The sequence below is a fragment of the Melopsittacus undulatus genome, chromosome 2 (assembly GCF_012275295.1).
Source record: "Melopsittacus undulatus isolate bMelUnd1 chromosome 2, bMelUnd1.mat.Z, whole genome shotgun sequence".
Lineage (NCBI taxonomy): Eukaryota > Metazoa > Chordata > Aves > Psittaciformes > Psittaculidae > Melopsittacus > Melopsittacus undulatus.
Window position 1 is genome coordinate 21828083 of NC_047528.1, and position 20150 is coordinate 21848232.

Sequence of the window (20150 nt, forward strand, 5' to 3'; positions counted from 1 at the left end):
TCCAACCTAAATATACCCTACTTCAACTTAAAGCCATTTCCTCCCACCCTATCACTTGCTACTTTGGAAAAGAGACCAACACCCACATCACTAGTAAATTCACTTCTTTAGAATGCTTCTTTAGCAGCATTGGAGTTTGGAACAGATTCGTTCTCCCCTCTGCCAAAGATCTACAAAAACTTTGCAGGCATGTCTGATACTGGCTATCCACATATATTCAAAAGCCTGAGAAGCCAGTTTGTGCTCCACAGTCACTTAAGACTTTAGAGCAAAATTGGCCCTGCTTCCTCAAGCTGCAGTTCCTTACCTTGTTTTCACATGGAGACTCTAAGTAAACAATCATATCAGATCTTAACTGATGGTGAAAGCCGTGGCTTCTGTAGGAGACTAAAACAGGACCTTGAGTTTTTTCAGTCTGTTCTCAAACTCAGAGACTGAAGAACTGTTAGCTCTTCAAACATGATCCTGAATCCTCCAGTGTCAAGTGACTCCTTCACTACAGAAACTTGTACTCCTAATAAATGAATGCTGTAAAGTGTAAGATTTAAACTCTTACTCCTTTGCTATTCCAGTGTTAGGAAAGTGCTTCCCTTCAGTGGTCTACCTAGAGTTACTAGTGCTTCAGCACCTCCAGAAGGGCCACTGCATGTGATCTTGCTCCCTTCAAAACGGTTTTAGACATGCATCTGGAGACTTTCTTTGCACTTCCCCCATGTATAGATCAGTACCATGCTACTATATTAACATCAAGTCAGGCAGTGTTTTACTGTCATTAAGGAACATTCTTCACATAGCACCCTCATAGAAGGATGACAGAGTAGTGAGTACTACTTCCTTTCTCTGTATTTACATTGACTGCAGCTCTGTTGAGTCATGTCTGGGGACTATTTGTATGGGCGTAGAGTAGCTGCCAGGCTGGAGGAGGAGCAAGAGACAAGAAACCGCCTTGTTCAGCCAGCTGTGGCCATAGAAAAAAATTTTCCAGTATTCAGAATGTCTCCCCTTTTCTTCTTAGTTAATCCGCAGACTAGGATGAATAATGTGCTCCTGCCTCCTATAAATCAGCTGTGGGATACACTGTCAATAGTTAAACCCAAATGGGTTAACAGCTTCACTGGGCAATCTGCAGTTGAATGCTGTAGCCATTGGTTACAGAGCTTGGGCTTTAACAATCCTGGCTAAATCTCCAGTGCTTGGGCCTGAGGGAAATTGTGAGACATGCAGTGTTTAAGAATAACAAAGGAAATTTGTGTTGCAACAATGACCTCTCCAGGTATACCTTCAGAAGTGGACTATCTACCACAAGACTATGAGAACAAATGCTTTGGCAGAAAGTAATCTTCAGTTATTGTCAGTCAGAGAAAAAATTGCATATAGCTTATTTGATGGCATGTAATTGCTTGTCAGCTAGGGGTACGATCCTTGCATTTCAACTGTGTTCTTATCCAAACCTTACAGTGACAAGCTGTGCTCCTTACTCAGTTTTACATATTCAACTCCATCATGAAAAATTATCTTTTCTTCTGGAAAAATACTTGTGAATCTCAGTCTATAGATGAGGAAAAATCACTGCTTAATAGTGCAGTAGAACTTTGACCCTCCACTACCAAAATCAGCATACAAACACGTTACAGTTTATGTTAGATTTTTTGCATATGAATTTTTAAAAGTCAACCTTGTACCATGAGAGCACAAGCATTCTAGTAGCATATCTGAATTGACATAGGTCACATGTTTAGCTCATGATTCATTTAGTCCAGGGTCATGCTTGGACATAAATAGCTAATGCTATTAATACAGCAGAAGGGACAAAAACACACATAGTGCATAGTAATGTGCTCATGGTAGATGTTTCCTCCTCCTTCCTGCTTGATAGAGGATTGCTTGTGATGGAAGCATGACCATTCATAACCTGTTCAAAACCAAGGAATCATGAGAGATTAAAACATTTGTATTGCAAGAGGAAGCATGTCCTAGCAGGCATTATTCCACTTAGAGCTCCTCTATCAGACATGGCTTATGATATACCTTCTTTATTTCTCCACCTAGTCCCAAGTTAGTTGCTGCTTCAGGAAGGGGACAAATGTTTCTAATGGAATGTGGATCCATAAACCCAGATAAGACCCAAATAGTTACCACACACTAGCAAGAGAGGAATCCACAATTCTTCAAAGCAGCTTACATGGACCAGAGCCATTAAAAAAAAAAAAAAAGAAAGAAAAGAAATACTGAGAACAGTTGTGGCTTCTTCTTAGAAATACAGTGAAAACTCTTTGTCCTGGAACTCACTGATCCAAATGATGTGTTACCACAACTCCATCTTGCTGCTATTTTTGTTACTTCTGGCAGCAAAAGGATTCTTAGTGTACTAAATGCATTTTAAGTTGCTGTTCTTTTTTAAACTGAAATACCCTTTCTTGCTACAAAGTCATGATGTATTTAAGCACACACTTGGGCTATCAACCACCACATATACTCATTTGAACAAGTGAAAATTGGCACAGTCCACAAATGTTTAGAGTTTAAGGGCCAAGAGCTGTTTTAGGCAAAGGATTCTGTTGAAAACAAATTTATACAAACTGGAATGGAATTAGAAACTCTCAGAGATAAAGTTCCTAGAACAGATTTCTAACCAGCAATAGAGACAGAATTCCCATTTCCCAAGAATTCCTTTTCATATCACAAAAGGAATTCTCTGATGCAGTACCCTCTTCCAGAGAACAAAAAAATTTCTTTCATTCAGATGGCTTCTTCCAACCCTTTATTTCTACACTGAAATGGTATTGCAGCTGATGTGCTGGATCACAGAAACTAATTGCAAGGAAAGAATCAAACCTTCCCTTGCAAGATCCTAATGGAAGGCAAAAAAAAGTCTATAACCTTGTTTTGAAGAAGGATTGCAAAGCACGTTTTATATCTCAGTAAAGGTATCCATGGCTGAAACTGGTTACCATTGTAGTGCCTTTAATTTAAAAATTCTGGCTGTCTTTTCATAGAGGAATAGATGAAGTGTAGTGAGTTCTATCTCTTGTGCTGTTAATGGAATTTGCCTACTTTCTTTTATGAATCAGTAATTATTACTCACTTTTACTGATGAAATAAGTCAGAAGATTTTTAGCGGAGCAAGATAGGTGTGTGTCCTACCTGATTATTTCATTTTGGCTGGCATGAAGCATTCTCATTCAATAAAAAGAGGAGCCTTGTCATTCAGGCCAGAGAGGGCATCTAAAGAATTTCTAGGCTCCACTTTGTTTAACAGTTGAAGTTTTGCTCTGATGGAAGACATGAGGCAGCGTAATTGTTTCTTAGATCCTAGTATCTCTAGTAACCAGTGTTAGAGGAACTTTTTTGTCAGCCTGAATGGAAGGATAAAGTCTAGACTTGAGCCTCTAGTAATCTTTAGCAATAATATTTGATTGCCTCTGAAATTTGTGGGGTAAGACAGTACCTGTCACCAGTGAAAGAACATGCTTCCTTCCAGGAAATTTTCAGCTGAGGTATTTCACACACATACGCAAACATAGCATGGCTGTCTGTACACCTCCTGAATTACTGTCATGTATATATATGAGCAGAGTTGTATTTCCAGGGTTCATTGTGGTATACCAGGATCTACACTCAGGTGTTACAAAATTCCAGGATTTAGATCAAGCCCTTCTTTGTATTAGCCTGTACAGTTAAGAGAGCCCAGAGAATCCACCTCCTCCTAAACAGAAAATATTTCCTTGGCAATTACAACCAGTAAGCACTGGCAGTGAGGTGTATTTGGATAAGTATATGTTGATGTCTGAACAGTAGTAGTTTTGTTTCTTTCAGCATGTTTTCTTTTTTCTCACTGAGTTTCAGCAACAAAAAAGATACTCCCCTGTTTTTATTGGATGTGTTTTGCCAATTACAGTGTACATTTTAGCTGCCAGTTTACTCAATGGCTGAATGTGTTTTCTGGGTAAGTTAGGGCAGGCATATATAAAATGTACATTTAGCTATCAAAACAAGCTAGCATTTGGCTCCCAACTTAAAGCTCTTTATTTCACACTTGTATCATCAAAATTATTGTAAAATGGCATTGCAAAATCAGTGAGTGAAGAGACATGAACAGTACAAATGGTATTCATGAAACTTGTAGCTTTTAACATGAGAAAAAAAATAGTTATTTTAGTTAATTTAGTTATTTTCACTTTTTTATGAACAGCTACTAGAAAAGGGTCTTCCCAGTATGCAGCAGTCCCTCCTACAGATGATCTACAGTCTTCTTAGTTATATGGACCTGTCAGCTATTCCTGTGAAACAGTTTAACGTGGAAGTGCTAAAAACCATTGAAAAATATGTACAGGTAAATACTTTATCTTCTTTATATTAACATAGGAACTTAGCAATATTTGCTATCGTAAATTGATAGAATTTAAGACTAGCAGGGAGGACTGTAACTGTCCAGTGTGGTGTCTAGTTTATAAACATCCTGATGTGTTATAGACAGTGTGTCCCCAGGTAAGATGCCCAGCTGTGTGTTCACTATGTGAGAAGGGTTAGATTGCAGCTACATGACATTGGGAGCAAGTTTAATACCAAGCAAAGCTTAACTGACCACTCTTTCATTACTGTCATGAGAGATGTGGCGTAAGCACTTCCTTCAGACTTCTGCACCTAACTCTTGGAGAGTGGAAAATAAATATTTCTACTAGGAATTCACACCTCTAAATAGCCTGTGTCAAGTCAGCTTTCTTGTTAAATGGCGATTTTGCAATGGCCCTTACATTTGTTCATACTTTTTAACACATTCAGATAGGAGATCTTAAATCCTTTGCGATGTTGGCCTTTCACTTAGGTCTCCCAGGTTGCAGGCCAGTTCCCTAACAGTAACACCATAGGCAAGTCTTGGTCTCTGCTGCTGAAATTAGTCTGCAAGTACGTACCTTGTCACTGTCCAAGAGAGAAAAAGAATAGTAATATTCCAATTCCACATTTTTATTATATGGCAAAGAAAAGGATTTCAAAATGTAAATAATCTTGAACGTATGTGAATCTTTCTGTTTGCTGATTAAATATACCTATTTCTAGAGCATTCACTGGAGAGAAGCCTTGAATATCCTGAAGTTGGTAGTTTCTCGTTCTGCCAGTTTGGTTTTACCATCCTATCAACACAGTGACCTTTCAAAAATGGAAATACATCGAGTGTGGAACAGTGCCTCCAAGGAACTACCAGGGAAGACTTTAGAGTTTCATTTTGATATTTCAGAGGTACTGTTTGTAATTCTGCTACTTAACACCCTAATTCTATTATTTGATAATCTGAAACCATATGGTTTAGAATTAGGAAAATTAGGAAAGGAAAATTACTAAACTAAAAGTCTTTTAAATTCTTTTCAATTCGCAGTGACATATTTAATGACCCTTGCTGGAGGGCTCTTTCTGGATTTTTACTAGATTTTTTTTTTTGGTGAAGGAATTATTCATTACATTTAAAATTATCTGGAGAAAAGATGTGTTGCAATGATGACAACTGTAATATATAATTATAGTATATGTATAAAAACCCCCTCCAAGCATTTTATACTTGGATGCCAATGTTCTCTGTAACTGGTAAACACAGAAGTATGTCCGTTAAGGGATTATTGCCTTACTTCTGACCAAACTCTGACAGCAGTCTTTGTCCTGCAAACCCTGTACACCTTTTAACTTTATAGAACTGAATGGTCCTACTGACTTTCATGAGCAACTCACTTATTATTATGAACTTGCAGGAATATTTGCAGAATTATAGACTATTTCATATAGGTAATAGTGAGACTTTGAGGTTAAAAGGACATAGGAACATAAAAAGGCATCTTGCACTATCTGTGTAAAGAGTTTCCTCTTGCTGTTTCATGTAGGTATAGTTCTAGAAAATGCTGAGTATCCTACTCTCTATCCAAGAAGGCATTTTAATGTTCCTTGGAACAGGGCCAAGGTGTTCAGCACTGTGAGGAAAAACCCATTAAAACAAACCTGCAAGAAAGGTGGATTTGAAATAAACTTAATAAACTTTCTGTTTTTTTTCTGGTTCTTATGTGAGAAACTAGTTTGACAGCTATTAATGAACATAATAAGCACTAGCTATGTATGAACTATGTAAATTGTTACTCAGACATTCACAGTGGAAAATAACATGCATAATCAGGTGACATGAAATGTGGTGCAGCCCTTGTTATACCCCTGTACATGATCTTCAGAGTAATCTTTCTTTTCCTGCAACTGAAGCAATATGGCTCATTATAAGTTCATCCTGGAGCACAATACTAGTGAATAATTACTCTCTATTTAAGACTCCAATTATTGGGAGACGATATGATGAGCTGCAAAGTTCCTCTGGACGAGATGGTAAACCCAGGGCAATGGCTGTCACCCGAAGTACTTCTTCAACCTCATCAGGGTCTAACTCCAATGTCCTTGTTCCTGTGAGCTGGAAGAGACCCCAGTACTCTCAGGTAAACTCTGTTCATTAACCAGTAGCACTCAGAGCACCTGAATTAACACACACTTAGGTTCTTAAATGCCTGTGCCCTCTGTGCCCTGCACAGTGCTCCTGGCTGTCTGGGGGAGTGGCAGCACAGCATCTGGTCTGGCCCTCTGTGTTGAATGTATTTCCTGGACTCAGAAATGGACCAAGTTATGTCTGTCTTCTGTCCTGGGTTTTTCTTTCAACCTGCAGGAAATACATGTTTTTAAGACTTCTAAATCTAGCTTAGATTTAACTAAGAATGACAAGTGACTTCAGATACTAGCAAGGAGAGCATGTAGACAGCATGTGCAACTTTCTAAGTGTTGTTTTCTTGGGAAATCAAGTAAAAACAATTTCTTCGAACAATCTTCCTAAAAGTGATGTTTAATTACCTTATTGATTTTGATTATCTGTCAGCTAAAATAAAACTAGCAGAATAAAGGTATTTATTGCTCTTTTTTTTTTTAGTAAAGCAAATTATGTAGCAATGACTCAGGCCCAATTCTGCAAAAACATAATTATGCATGTGGTTAATTTTAAGCTTCTGAACTGTCCTTTTGAAGTGGTGCACAGGATCCAATGTTTCCTTATTACACTCAATAGAATTAATAGGCTAATTTGAAAACAATAAACACCAGAATCATTAACAGCTATTTTTATGTTTCCTTGTACCCATAGCTGCTCTGAAAGCAATGCTTTGAGCACTTAATAACTAATTCTTTGGTTGCTTCCTCCTAATTAAAATTTGTTAATGTATGTTTCTAGCCACGGGGAGACTGGGTGGATAGAAAAATGCTCACTTGAGAAACATCTTGTTTTCTAGAAAAGGACAAAGGAAAAGCTGGTGCATGTTCTTTCTCTCTGTGGTCAGGAAGTTGGGCTGAGTAAAAACCCTTCAGTAAGTAGCCTCATATTGACCATATCTTTGTTTCCCTGTGTTGTATACTTGAAAAGAGAAGAACTTTGTTTCCCAGAGCTGCTGACCTAATTTGCTAGTTTCATGACACATTACTGTCATTGTCATTTGTACTGGCTTGCGCTGCATTTCTCAGCATACAGACGAATGAGTGAATGACCCTTTCACTTAGGGACAATTTACTTAGAGAACTACATACAGTTTTGCTGTGAGAGACCTGTGATGCTGTAGGCTTTACTTCTGCCATCTCAGTGGGTAGAGAGTAATGACCTCTGATATTACTCATATAGAGCCTTTATAAAGTAAAGAAATAAATTACAGAAATAAAAGGGGGAGAGGATATGTCATTTTTGCATTAGACAGTAGGTCTGATGTTGCTCTTTAAAAATTAATATTATCTAGTGCCAGGAAATGAGCAATGGATCATCCAATGTAGGAAGCACTTAAAATAGTTATGAAATATTTTCTACAGAGAAAGGAAAATTTCTGAATGTTTTATAAGATGTTGCATGTCACTTGTATTATGGCAAACAGACCCTTCATTTGTGCAAGAAAACACCTAAATTGCAGCTACAATGATTTTTAGTAGGAAAGGAAAAAAATGCAGCTTGTTGTTTTTCCTAATCTTGACATATTTTTGAACATCATTTTTAACCAGAGGGTTTTTTTGTTTTTTTTAATGAACTTACTATCTCATCCCCTTGACAATATTTTTTCCCTGCAAAGTTGTCTGAATTTTGTTCCTATAAATGTACACAAACATTCAGGCCACATCAATCTGCAGCCATTAGGAGGTAGCCGTAATATTCTTGGACATGTTCCTACAGTATGAAGTTGTTTCTTTGTACGAGTTTAATCTGAAGGCACCTGTCCAACATAAATAATAGTGTTCTAAAAATACTCAGTGAAGGAATTAGGTGTGTACTGGAAATACAGTCTTCTGAATAACCAATTACAGCTTTTAGGAAGAAACAACCAGAGGGAACAGTTTGTTACAAGAGAAATCCTTTGAATTGTAGGTAATTTTTTCTTCCTGTGGTGACTTGGATCTAATTGAGCACCAGACGAGTTTGGTGTCTTCAGAAGACGGAACAAGGGAGCAGGAGAACATGGATGATTCAAACAGTGAACAACAATTCAGAGTCTTTAGGGACTTTGATTTCCTTGATGTTGAGCTGGAAGATGGAGAGGTACAGTACATTTTCTTTGAAACAGTTTTTTTGTTAAACCAGATATTCTTTCTACTAAACGCTATACTCTTCTTGTAACATAAAATTTGAACTGTTTAACTATAAAAGTAGTTTTGAGTTCAGATTACTTATAATGTTCACTTAGTGTTTATTTCAGTAGCATAACAGTTAAGAGGGTACCACACCCTTCCTTTCTGAATCTAGTTTAGGAAATGCTGCAAAACTGTTACTGAAAGATAAAGCCTCTGTTTTAGTACATTTTCATTGAATTTACTTTTAAGTGGATTTATTTAAATACAATTTTTAAAGGTCTAAATTGTTAACAAAAAAAGGTTTGCTGTTTAAAAACCCATGAGTTAAATTGTTCCAGACCTGTTGGTTAATGAGTAAGCCTCCAAAACATGAATTCAAGCCTTCAGGCTGTTGTTACTCTTGGAACTTATGATGAAATCACTAACACTTAGAGAGATGTACCTTCCACTCTGCTTAGGTGTCTGTGATTTCATCATTTTGTGCGGGAGCTAAGCAGAAACCTGATGGCTCAGATCAAGTCTTGACAGGTGAAGCTCACCTTGACCTGAAACTGATAAAAGGAAAAAGTTGGAGAAACAGCATTTTGGGGGGTTACACCCTTCAACCTTGCTTATAACAAACTTGGAGTTTATTTTCTTTTGCAGAGGAAAAAGCCAAAAATCAATATCCATTACCAAACAATTTTGTTGTTATTGAAATGTTCAGAAATTGTTAGCTATTTTGAGGTGCTTACTTGAGGTGCAGATGTTCAGCAAACCAATATTTTAATAAATTTCCTTGTCATATCTGGACTAGATTCTAACATAAATTCTCTCAGGCATTGCTCTAAGCTCTGAGAAGAGCATGTGTACAAGAAGAAATAATCAGTTTTCTCCCTCATTCAGTTACAGGAGTAAAATAATTTTAAGGTAAATAGACCCCTTAGGTATGAACTCATGCACCTCTGAATTCTTTTTCCAATGGAGAGAAAGGATGAAGAAATGGAAGGAGATGTCACAGAGCCCTTATTTTCCAAAGTTAGGACTCTCTGTATCAAAACAGTATTTTTTGGCTCACAGCTGCCCATGACTTTACTAAGAAAAAGGCAGTTGGCATCAATGGTTGAAAACACATTAACCAAATATTACAAAGGAGCTTTAAATTTATAATTTATAATTGTGTACAACAATTCCTGTCAAAATGATTTTACCTTCATGAGCTGTGACCCTGCAAACATTTGGTTTATACCTGTGGCTAACTTCAAGACAGAGGCCTAAATTAATGTAGTAATTGTCTTACGTTGGTTGTGGAACACATACTAAGCTTCTCTAGTTTTATGTGAAGTAAAATGGAAAATGTAGTCTTTTACTTTATGCAGTGCTTTAAACTGCCATGGATCTGAGACCTTGTATTCAAAGGTTTAGTCCACTATTGAACTAAATAAGTAATCCAAAGGTTTAGTTTGCTATTGCTTTAAATAAGTGGATACTTCAGTCAAATTCAAACCTACTGTAAGAGTTTACTTCTCTAATGACCAAGTTAAAATTATATCATTTACATCAGGTCAGAATTTGATATATTCATAAACATGAATAAAACAGTGTTATAAAACTTAAGCTAGCAAGGGTACAAACAGTCTTTCAAAAAATACGTTATGATTCAAACAGGCCAGTGATGCTTGTGTCATCCCCAGATCACAAGATACACTTGTTTGAAATTTCATAAACATGTGAAAGCAAGTAATGGTTATTTTCAAACTTGAAAGATAGGCTGAAGGGTTGAAGTTTCTGTAATAATATTACTTACAGTTGTAGGCAAATGTTTTTCTATGATGTCTTTAATACAGTAATTTTACATAGATTCTTTCTATTTGTTTTTCTATCTGTTATATCTGCTACCCAGGAACTTCAGGTAAGAATGCTACTTGAATTCAGATGTGCCAGCATATGTTATGCCTTCTTGCAAATTTGTATTATAGAATAACATCATAGTTTTGTTGTTGCCTTCCCCCTCTTCAACGTGTGCATAGATGAATGGGTGTGCGTGTGCTTGCACTTCTGACAGGTGCTTCATTTTTTGTCTTGTGTTAGAAATATTTTTGAGGTCTTTTTCAAAACCTCTGCTTCATTTTGAGTTTGGTTTTGATGTGTTCAACAGTCTTCACAAATTTTAAAAGATCTTAATACTAGTACCAGCATTTTTCAAATTGAGCCATTTTTCCCTTTAGTATCTTTGTGCATAAATAATACTTAGAAATAAAAGAACATTATTGTTTATAATATAGTAAAGATTGTGCCATTTGTTTCCATGGGCAAATTATATACAATTTCCAGCTTTTCAGTTTTGGTATATTGGCTCCTTTTAGCATCTTGCTAAAGCTGGCAGAAAAACTCTTCAGAAAGTTTACATCATTGCCTAGCAGCAATTTAGTCAAATAAATGAATTAATTCATGCAGCTTAATTTATTTCAGCTGTATACTCCTACCAACTTTGTTGGATTCATTTATGAAAAAAAATGAAAAGGTGCATCAGATGTTGCCAGTTCAGGACCTAAACTTGCAGTTAATCGATGTATAAAGAGAACTGAAATAATAGACAACTGTAATGAGTTGTATGAATGAAACCAAAATCAGAAAACCCAGTATTTTGCATATTTGTTTCTGGCAGTTTGTGCATCAGTTATTATGCAAACATAACCCCTAAAAAATCTTTTTGTCTAAAAATGCCCGTGCTGTAAAAGACACAGCCATATGAAGCTAGTGGTACTTCTGCCAATAAGTATTGGTACTTCTGCCAATACCCTACAATATTTGTGTGACTCCATTAACTTTGTATGCTTTGACAGTACATTAAGAATAAGAACTTGTGTGAACAAAGTTTTGCACGATTCTTACCAGCTCTATGGAGGAGCAGTGCTGCTCTCCCTTACATAGGGTTACTCCCTTTTTTGCTGCCCTTTCTGTATCTCTCCCCTGGGTTGTCTTAATGTTTAAAGCGACTTGCAAGGGCACGTCTGGTCCTTTGCCAGAGGGTGGTAATTGTGGAATGTTTTATGTGGTAGCTGCTCACTTCTGGCCAGACACATTTAAAATACGTGACAGTTTTCTGTTGAATTGATGTTTCTTACTGGTGGCTTTTCAGACAGAAGATAGCTTTGCTCTCCTTGTACAACCACTCATGTACATCTTCCCTTCTTGTTAATTCTGAAAGATTGCTTAACAGACTATAATAACAATGACTCCACCTTCATAGACATGTGGTGGAGTTTAAACTCTTGTTTAAATTCAGTATGGTTTGGGTGCCTCTGTAGCAAGCTTACGCTAATCCAAATACTATGGGTATTTGCATTATACTGCATTTCATCTCTCTTTACCATTTTCCCTCACTTTTAATTCACTCCCCATTCTAACTGCATGCCCTGGAAGTGTCCCATTTAATTTTCTGTTTTTTTTACCTGGCTTCCTTCTTTAAGACATAGCAGAATAAAACTGCAACAAGAAACATGCCCATAGACATGGGCTGGAAAGTTTACCAAAAGCTGTACAAGACATCATGAGGATAAGGGAGCGATGACAGTCACCTTTGCTTGCTTGCTTGCTTATAATGTTAATTTGTCACTTGTTAGTTCAGTAACTGAAGTGTTTGTGGAGGATGTCTTATTGCTTCATGTGTCCTCCAGCCTCTGTGGGGGAAGATGGACAAGCAAAGAAGTTGTTAAATTAAATGATTGGGAACTGAACAGTCATTTTTATTATTTAAAGAGACCTAACTTCTTATATCTGAGATGGCTTCTGTTCTTTTCCCACACAAAACTACAACTCTGTGATCTCAGTCCTGAGACAAAAACAGGGTCCTTCCAGTAATGTGTTTGGCTTCGTAACGGTTTAATGTTTATTTGCTCTTGGAATATAGTGTATTCCTCAGTTCTGAATGTTCCTGTGGATTAGAGTTCTTGCATTTCTGAATTGTCTTTTTCCTTATTTTTTTTCCTCATATTTGTTCATGAGCAGTGAGCTTAGTGTCATGAAACTGAACTTTTTCCTCTATCTAATCATGTTCCACATTCCATTGCATTAAAGGGCAGTGATGCAAAATAAAATCTATTTGCAAGTTTGTTGATGGGTAAGAAGGTAAGATTGCAATTGAGTTAATAGCACTTTATGTAGTTTGGTCCCTATTCATTAAATATCTGAATGGTCCTGAAAGGGGATTACTCAAGTGTTTAAAATTAGAAATCTTCTTAAGGGACTTTACTGAACTAAGACCTTTTTCTCTATGATTGCACATAATTTCAATCTGCATAAACCCAGGAGATGTGCATAATCAGTGATTTGGTAGTAATGCTTATGATTTTTTTAGGCAGACTGTATTTTTGTCACATTCATATTTAAAAAATAACTGTCAACTTGAATTTTCAGCAGTTGGTTTGCTTGTGTAAGAGTGTTGCATCCTACAGTCTTGTTTAAAACAGTCAGCCCTGAACCTAAAAAGAAACATTTTTCTCCATAATTTTCCTTCCCACATTGGTGTAAGTTGAGGGCTTTCACCTAGATAAAGTACCCAAAACTGCAACTGGATATTTTAGGGTAGACCCTTCTTACTGTGTAAGGCCCCTTTGGCCTTTGCAGGTCCATGACAGGAGCATTTGTGGAGACATTCCTGCATTTGCCAGAGAGGAACCTGACTAAGCTTGAAGAAGGGAGCAAGAGAGTTAGCACAATTAGGGAAAAGGGATACAGTCCACTGGAAAATACATAAACAAATGGAAAAATGGTGGAAAACTAATTGTCATTTTTATACATGACAGAAATCAAGTGACCTTTGTATCAGTTCTCCAGCCTCACAATACGTTATGCCAGTTGCTTAATGCACTTGGCTTTATGTAACTGTGCATGGGATCAAAACTGAAAGTTAATGTAAAATGTTTGGTCCACTTGACTGTCTCCTTTTTAAAACATGAAATCTTGGGCAATGCTAATTAGGTTTTTCTCAAAGTATAGTTTCAAATATTTCAAATAAATTCAAGTTACAAAATTAAGCTATATGGTCCTAGAATAAAAGTTTTAAAAGGTGTGCTGCTTTAACTATTCCCTTCTGTGAAAGGTTAATTCAAATCTACTCATCATTATGATTATGTATATAATGCAGAGAACCTAAAATATTTAACATAGGTTTTGCTATTGAACCATTACTATGATATGTACTCCTAATACTTTTAAACATCATGGAAAAATCCTCTAAAATTGCGTCTAAACTTTTCATTTGCCTGTCATTGCCCTGCTGGTATTGAGGTGTGTGTATATGTGGACTTACAAAACCAGATTCTTAAATCAGCAAATGCATGAAAAACATCTAATACTGAAAAGACTGAATTTTCATTTAACTTGTCATTTCCATGCTTCTGCTCTTATCTCCAGGTGAACAAACAAAAAATGTTTATATCAAGTTTGTATTTTATTTTTACATAAAAATATTTCTTGAGCTAACTTTGATCTAATGATATTAGTGGTTTGTATATTATGAGCTTCAGATCAAGGAAGATGACCCTATATCTGATTTCAGGGGGAGAGCATGGACAACTTCAACTGGGGAGTACGCAGACGGTCCCTGGATAGCTTGGACAAGTGTGACATGCAGCTGCTGGAAGAAAGCCAGCTCTCAGGGAGCACGCCCAGCCTCAACAAAATGAACCATGAGGATTCGGATGAGTCATCAGAGGAGGAGGACCTGACCACCAGCCAAATCCTGGAGAACTCAGACCTAGTAAGTTGCAAACTTCCAATTTAACAAAATACAGGGTTGTGGTTTTAAATAGCCTGGGCTTTTAGTTTCCTCTCCCCCAGGTACAATGTAATCAGCCAAAATGGGGGTGGCACTCAATGCCGTGTTTGGTTTTTGCTTTATTTTCCCTTATATGCAAATGCAAACAGGACTTTTAATACAAAATTCAAAACACAGGAAACATCAGATCTGATTATTTGTCCTTTTTTCCCCACAAATTACTCTGTGACAATTTTGCACAATTGGCCAGTAGTAAATCTTTCTGATGTTATCTAATACTTAAAGAAATAGGACAAAGCTCCAGTTTGTTAAACTGTGTCAGGTTTTCATTGTTCACCTCTGAGACGTTTGCATACAATTTTTATGAGAAACACTGAAAGGGTTATAATATGTCTGCATGTGAACTAAGAGAGCCACCATCACTGCCCTTTTAAACAGTAACTGTTTTGCAGTGTGTGGTAGGATAACCTAATACTCAGTTCTTCTGTGCTTATTTTGTGTTTTAAACAGATTATAACTCTCTCCCCATCTGAGGATACAAATCATATTGACTCACTTTCTACATCGTGTGACACAACGTCAGCAGACCCTCATCATTTTAATATAGGAACGTCCGGCTTTGATGTGTCTTTGCCTGACATGAATAATCTCCAAGTGTCTGAGGGATCTAAGGTGAATATGTTTTTACTTTCTTTTCCAACTAGACTGTATTCTAAATAACACTTTTGCAAGTTTGTTTTACCTACACTTTCATAAAGGGTTTGATCTAAGAAAGCAAGTACAGTCTGACTTCCTGTTTGGCATAGTACAATACATTCATATGCTCGTGCACATTCATACTCTTTCTACTTATGCTTTCTTCATTAAAATATTTTATGTATTGTTTCTTAAGTATATGGCACTACATGTGCACCAAGATACTACAAGCTCATTGTAAGACACATTCATGAACTGACTGCAAGTTACAACCTTAAGGGAATAGACTTTTGTTCCTTCATGCTGATTTAAATGAATGATATGCTAACTCATGTGGTGGGTGTATGCGTGTATTCTCTGAGATTTTTTTGTATGTGGGAACCTATTGTGCAGTTGTGTGCACTGGATTCAGTTGTTGTCTTTTGGCAGACATTTAGAAATTTTGAATTCATGACTGCAAAATTAAGCCATCCTGGGAGGGGGTGGGGAGGTAGGATTTGCAAGGATACAATAACCATGTTCAGCACAGTTTATTTCAGACAGTTGTATCAGAAAATGAACATAGAGTAAGCTTGGTAAGTGATTTATCAATGTGGATATGGCTTCTTTAATTTCCTGTTTGATAATCCTTGTTTGCGGGAGATCAGGTGAACCTATTCCTCCCAATGTCTCTCCAGAAATATAATCTGGGGTGGGATGTGCACGTGGGTTAGTGGCTTTATGACACTGTTGTTTTACCAGTAAAACTTTCTCTGTCATGTCTGAATTGGGTGACTTTGGTAGAAAGGGCAGTGATGGTGCAGAATGAGGCTGGGGAAAAAATACGTCTTGTGTAATCAACAGCTTTCATTCCAGTTCCTGCTCTTGGTCCATTCCAAATACAGCCACACACAAAAATTATACAGTATTGCTAGCACTGCATGTAACAGAAGTAATGAAAACTTCTGGTGAAAGAGTCCTAGAAAAGGAAATTGGAACTGTGCTGAATATTGAACAAATTGTTTGTGTCAGAAGCCTCCAGAGGAGTAAGAAAGAACAGAAAGGAAATGTGAGTAAGGGTAGGAAAGAAGGGGAACCTGTCAAAATAGACATTGCAGAAAAGGTAAACTCATTATCATTTGTCAAAACTACTGTTATTAGACAAGTTACCATGTAACAACCATAATCAGAAGTTGGCAGAATTTCAGTTCAGGAAGCTGCAGTCAGAACAGGTGGTGACTGCAGCTAATCTCATGCATGCAGCTGCAGTAGCTATTGATAATGCACACTAAGAATTGCAAATTGTAGTTCATGAGCTTCATATGTGCCTGAGATTTTAGAATCTTTACTGTGAAAAATTCTTTAAGTTTCAAATACCCATGTGCCAGTGTTCATCAGAAAATGAAAAGCTTTGGAAAAAGTAAATCAGTGAGGAATGTAAAATCACAGCAATTTCCTGTGGTATTGACTGGCAAATTCAGGTTTTTGATTTTTTTTCACCAATATCAGTTTTGATATTGGTGAAATGCATAACCCAAGTTGACAAGGATTGGCCAGTGTTAAAAAGATGTTCGAATTTATAAGTTTATAGAGAATGCCTTCTTACTGTTTTTTGCCTCAAGGATATTTTCTTCTAGTATGCATACTTCTGCATTTTTACCCAAACCTAATTGGAGACAGTATAAACTAAGTTAAAATTACAGGTTTTATATGTATTTTAAGGAGGAAGTAATCCAATTTTTAGTAAAAAAAAAGTTGAGTCTTGCACGTAAATAATTTTTATTTAATTTGATAAAGCAAAATCTGAGCTCTTTCCTGTTTCTCTTTTCCTCTGAGTTATTTTTAGAGAGCTGATGGTATGTTAGCAATGCAGAGGAGAATTTTTGTTACTTCTTTTGCACTGTAGAAAAAAGTTTAGTTCTTGCATTGTAAGCAAAACCAAAAATATCACCTCAACTTTTAAAAAGATTTAGTAAATGAAAGCAACAAACTGATTAAGTAGAATCATAGAATATGGTCTTCTTCTCAAGTGTTTCTGGGCCAAAAGCCAGGTATTATTGTTAACAGCACAAAACTAGTTAAATTTATTTTCTATTAAAGGTAGTAATCACAATAATTAAGATAGTATTTATAAGGGATTATAAGGCAGTGATGGTAATGCTTTGAGGGATACGAATATTTAGATTATGCTATTTTATATATTTTTCACCCATTTCTGGAAATGTACTCTAATCCTACCAAAAAGCCAAAAGATTAAAACTGAAACAAAATTTGTTCAGATTAAAAATGCAAGAGAAATTTGAAAGTTTTGAAAAGAAATCAAGAGCTTTAGGTGCTAGTGGGTGAAAAAGGAAGGAAATAATAGAAGCATAATCCTTTAAATGGCCTATAAAATGCTTGGGATTCCTCTTGAATGGAAGTTATTACATAAATTACATGCTAAAAGTAATTTTTAATTCTAAACATGCATATAGTGTTCCAGGCAATGAGGATTTTTTCAATATTTTTGAGACTCTTTAATGCAGTCTTGGACACTATCAAGGGATAAGTGACAAGGGCAGCCTGACAGTAACAAGAACCCTATTGTTTTTCCTGAAGAAAACACTTCCCTGTTATGTTGCCACATGCATTGAAATGTGAACTTCTTTGCTAGACAAATTAAGTTGAAGAAATGCCTGAAAAATAATATTGATCCAAGACAGCAAATTAAGCAAATACAGTGGTTTTGAAGAAGTGTAACTTGATTCATGCAATTTCTAATCTGTGGGTTTATATCTGTGTCATTTAACATGTTGTCAGGTGGGGTTTTTTCATTAAATTCTTTATTAGTGGAATTAACTTATTAATTTGTTTTCTAAGACGTCATCATTCACTCCCCTAGGTTGAAGCTGTACATGAAGAACATGATACAGCAGTCCATGAGGATGACCTTTCAGGGTCTACAAATGAACTCCCTGGAGCATTTGAGTGCAGTGATAGCCTTAGTCTGGATATGACAGAGACTGAAGAGAAAGTTGACAGGCTGGAACAATTTGCTCTTGCTAGGTACTTGTATATGCTATTATTTGTAAAAGCTCTTTTACACTATACAATAGAGTGTTAACAATGTGCCAGATAATGGAATGGCTATTTTGGCTACAGAAGTTATAAAATTATTATGAGTTTAGAGCAGTGAGATGACAATGCCCTAATTACCTGCATAATTATCACACAATTAAAAAAAAACAGTAAGATTTTCCTTCTAGGATAAAGAAGATAAGGTTTTTACACACACCTATGCAGTTAATCATTATACATGTAATATATTTAATCAAAAGAAAATATAGGGTTTTTAAAGGTTCACAGTAATGGAAATACTGCTTAGTTAGCTGTTTAACAGATCATCCGTCTGATTTCTTATGGGTCATAAGGAAGTCATAATATTGTCAAAAATCCCATCTGTATACTCTTGAGGCTGCTGGTAAGTGTGGCTGGACTCCAGTATATGTTGCAACAAGGCCCCAAGATTTTTCCATGGAGATCTTTCAGAGTTTGGATGCTGAGTTAGACTGCAATTAGCGGGTGGTTATGGAAAGGAATGAGTATGACTAAAGAAGCTTGGTCTTTGTGTGTGTGCCACACATTTCAGAGTCACAGTTCCTGTTCTTGGGAGCTATAGGAAGTATTTCTCCATCTCAAAGGGTAATAATGCAAGATCAAATATCTTAGTATCCTTTAAAAACGGAGGTCAGCCGGTCTCACTGATCATGGAGTGTCAAAATAATGCTCTGTTCTAAGGACAGTATGGAAGAGGGATGGATATTCTCCAATCCTTTACACTCAGGGACAAACAAGTCAGCGTATATGATATTTGTACATGCCAAGATTCTTTTCAGTACTTCTGTACATTATTAAGCCAATTTTTCCTAAAAAAGGAATTTTTCTCCATGGGCTTTATTCTCCTGTGAAGTTTCAGCCTTCTTCTTCCAAATGATGATACGGTAAAACAATTGAAGTATTCTGAGTTGGAGAAAGATAGATGATAATGGCTTGAAGATAAGGATTTGTATTTGGAGGGTTTTATTACTGTAGCCAACACTTTGCCAACCTTCAAAAGTCATTTGAAAGCTGATGAATATTTTTAGAAAAGTGCTGTAATTGATTTGTGATTATGTCTCTCTGTTGTAGCCTATTTTATCTGCCACCTTCCTGGTATTCTCCTTTCATCACAGTCTGTTTTTTTTTTGTCCTTCAGTTTTGGAGATGTTGATCAAAATGCCTCCCCTCCTCCCTCGCCATTTTTTTCTGCCATCCTTGCTGCATTTCAGCCAGCAGCATGTGATGATGCAGAAGAAGCCTGGCGTAGTCATATCAATCAGCTCATGTGCGACTCTGATGGTTCCTGTGCAGTTTATACATTTCATGTGTTCTCTTCCCTGTTTAAGGTGAGAAAATAAGTTTAAGGTACGCAATCAAAATGTTTAGACCATGTCTGGCTATTAGGATGGTTCTTGATAGTAGTACCAGAAAGAACTACTAGGTATATAACCATTGTAATTTTGCATGCTGAAGAATTGCCATACTAGATTTTTATTCAGAACTGTTTTCTAGGACCAGTTTCATCATAAAAAAATAGGACATATCTCATACTTGCAGGTCTGAAAGTAATGTTATAAAATATGGATCCACTTTAAAAAGCATTTTCTTTAGTACTTTACAAATAGCCTGAAACACTAACTGCAAGAGACAGGAAATAGCCTTTTCATCTCAAACTATTGTATCTGTTCTTTCATCTGAAACCATTGAAATCTGACCATGCCCATGTAAATGTCAACGTTATTAAATATTGTGTTCCAAATATCCAGCTGCCATCATGTAACATAAGTTCCAGAGACTGAGTCTGAAGATTAGAAATACATTTTTCCTTTCTAAAACTGCATGCTCACAAAGATAAGAATCTTGCAAAAAGAAAAAAAAGTCAAATATAGAAGCTGTTCTAAAGAATGACTGCCTATTCTTATCTGTAATTAGTTTTAAATCCTTTTTTAATTGCTTCTTCTGTCTCATATGAGGCAGCTGCAGGATGTTTAGCATGCTGTAACAGTGAACTTCCAGCCAG

General features: G+C 36.4%; 1 protein-coding gene across 1 annotated transcript in view; it reads left to right on the forward strand.

Moving 5' to 3' along the window:
• The window catches only part of FRY (FRY microtubule binding protein), a 162477-nt gene that overhangs the window by 122585 nt on the left and 19742 nt on the right, over positions 1-20150 (forward strand). Inside the window, exons 47-55 of the mRNA XM_005147610.3 lie at positions 4193-4333; positions 5059-5238; positions 6303-6464; positions 7302-7376; positions 8414-8584; positions 14159-14359; positions 14888-15049; positions 17934-18097; positions 19287-19476. Coding sequence (XP_005147667.2) covers positions 4193-4333; positions 5059-5238; positions 6303-6464; positions 7302-7376; positions 8414-8584; positions 14159-14359; positions 14888-15049; positions 17934-18097; positions 19287-19476 — 1446 coding nt within the window. The remainder of the gene's footprint in view (positions 1-4192; positions 4334-5058; positions 5239-6302; positions 6465-7301; positions 7377-8413; positions 8585-14158; positions 14360-14887; positions 15050-17933; positions 18098-19286; positions 19477-20150) is intronic.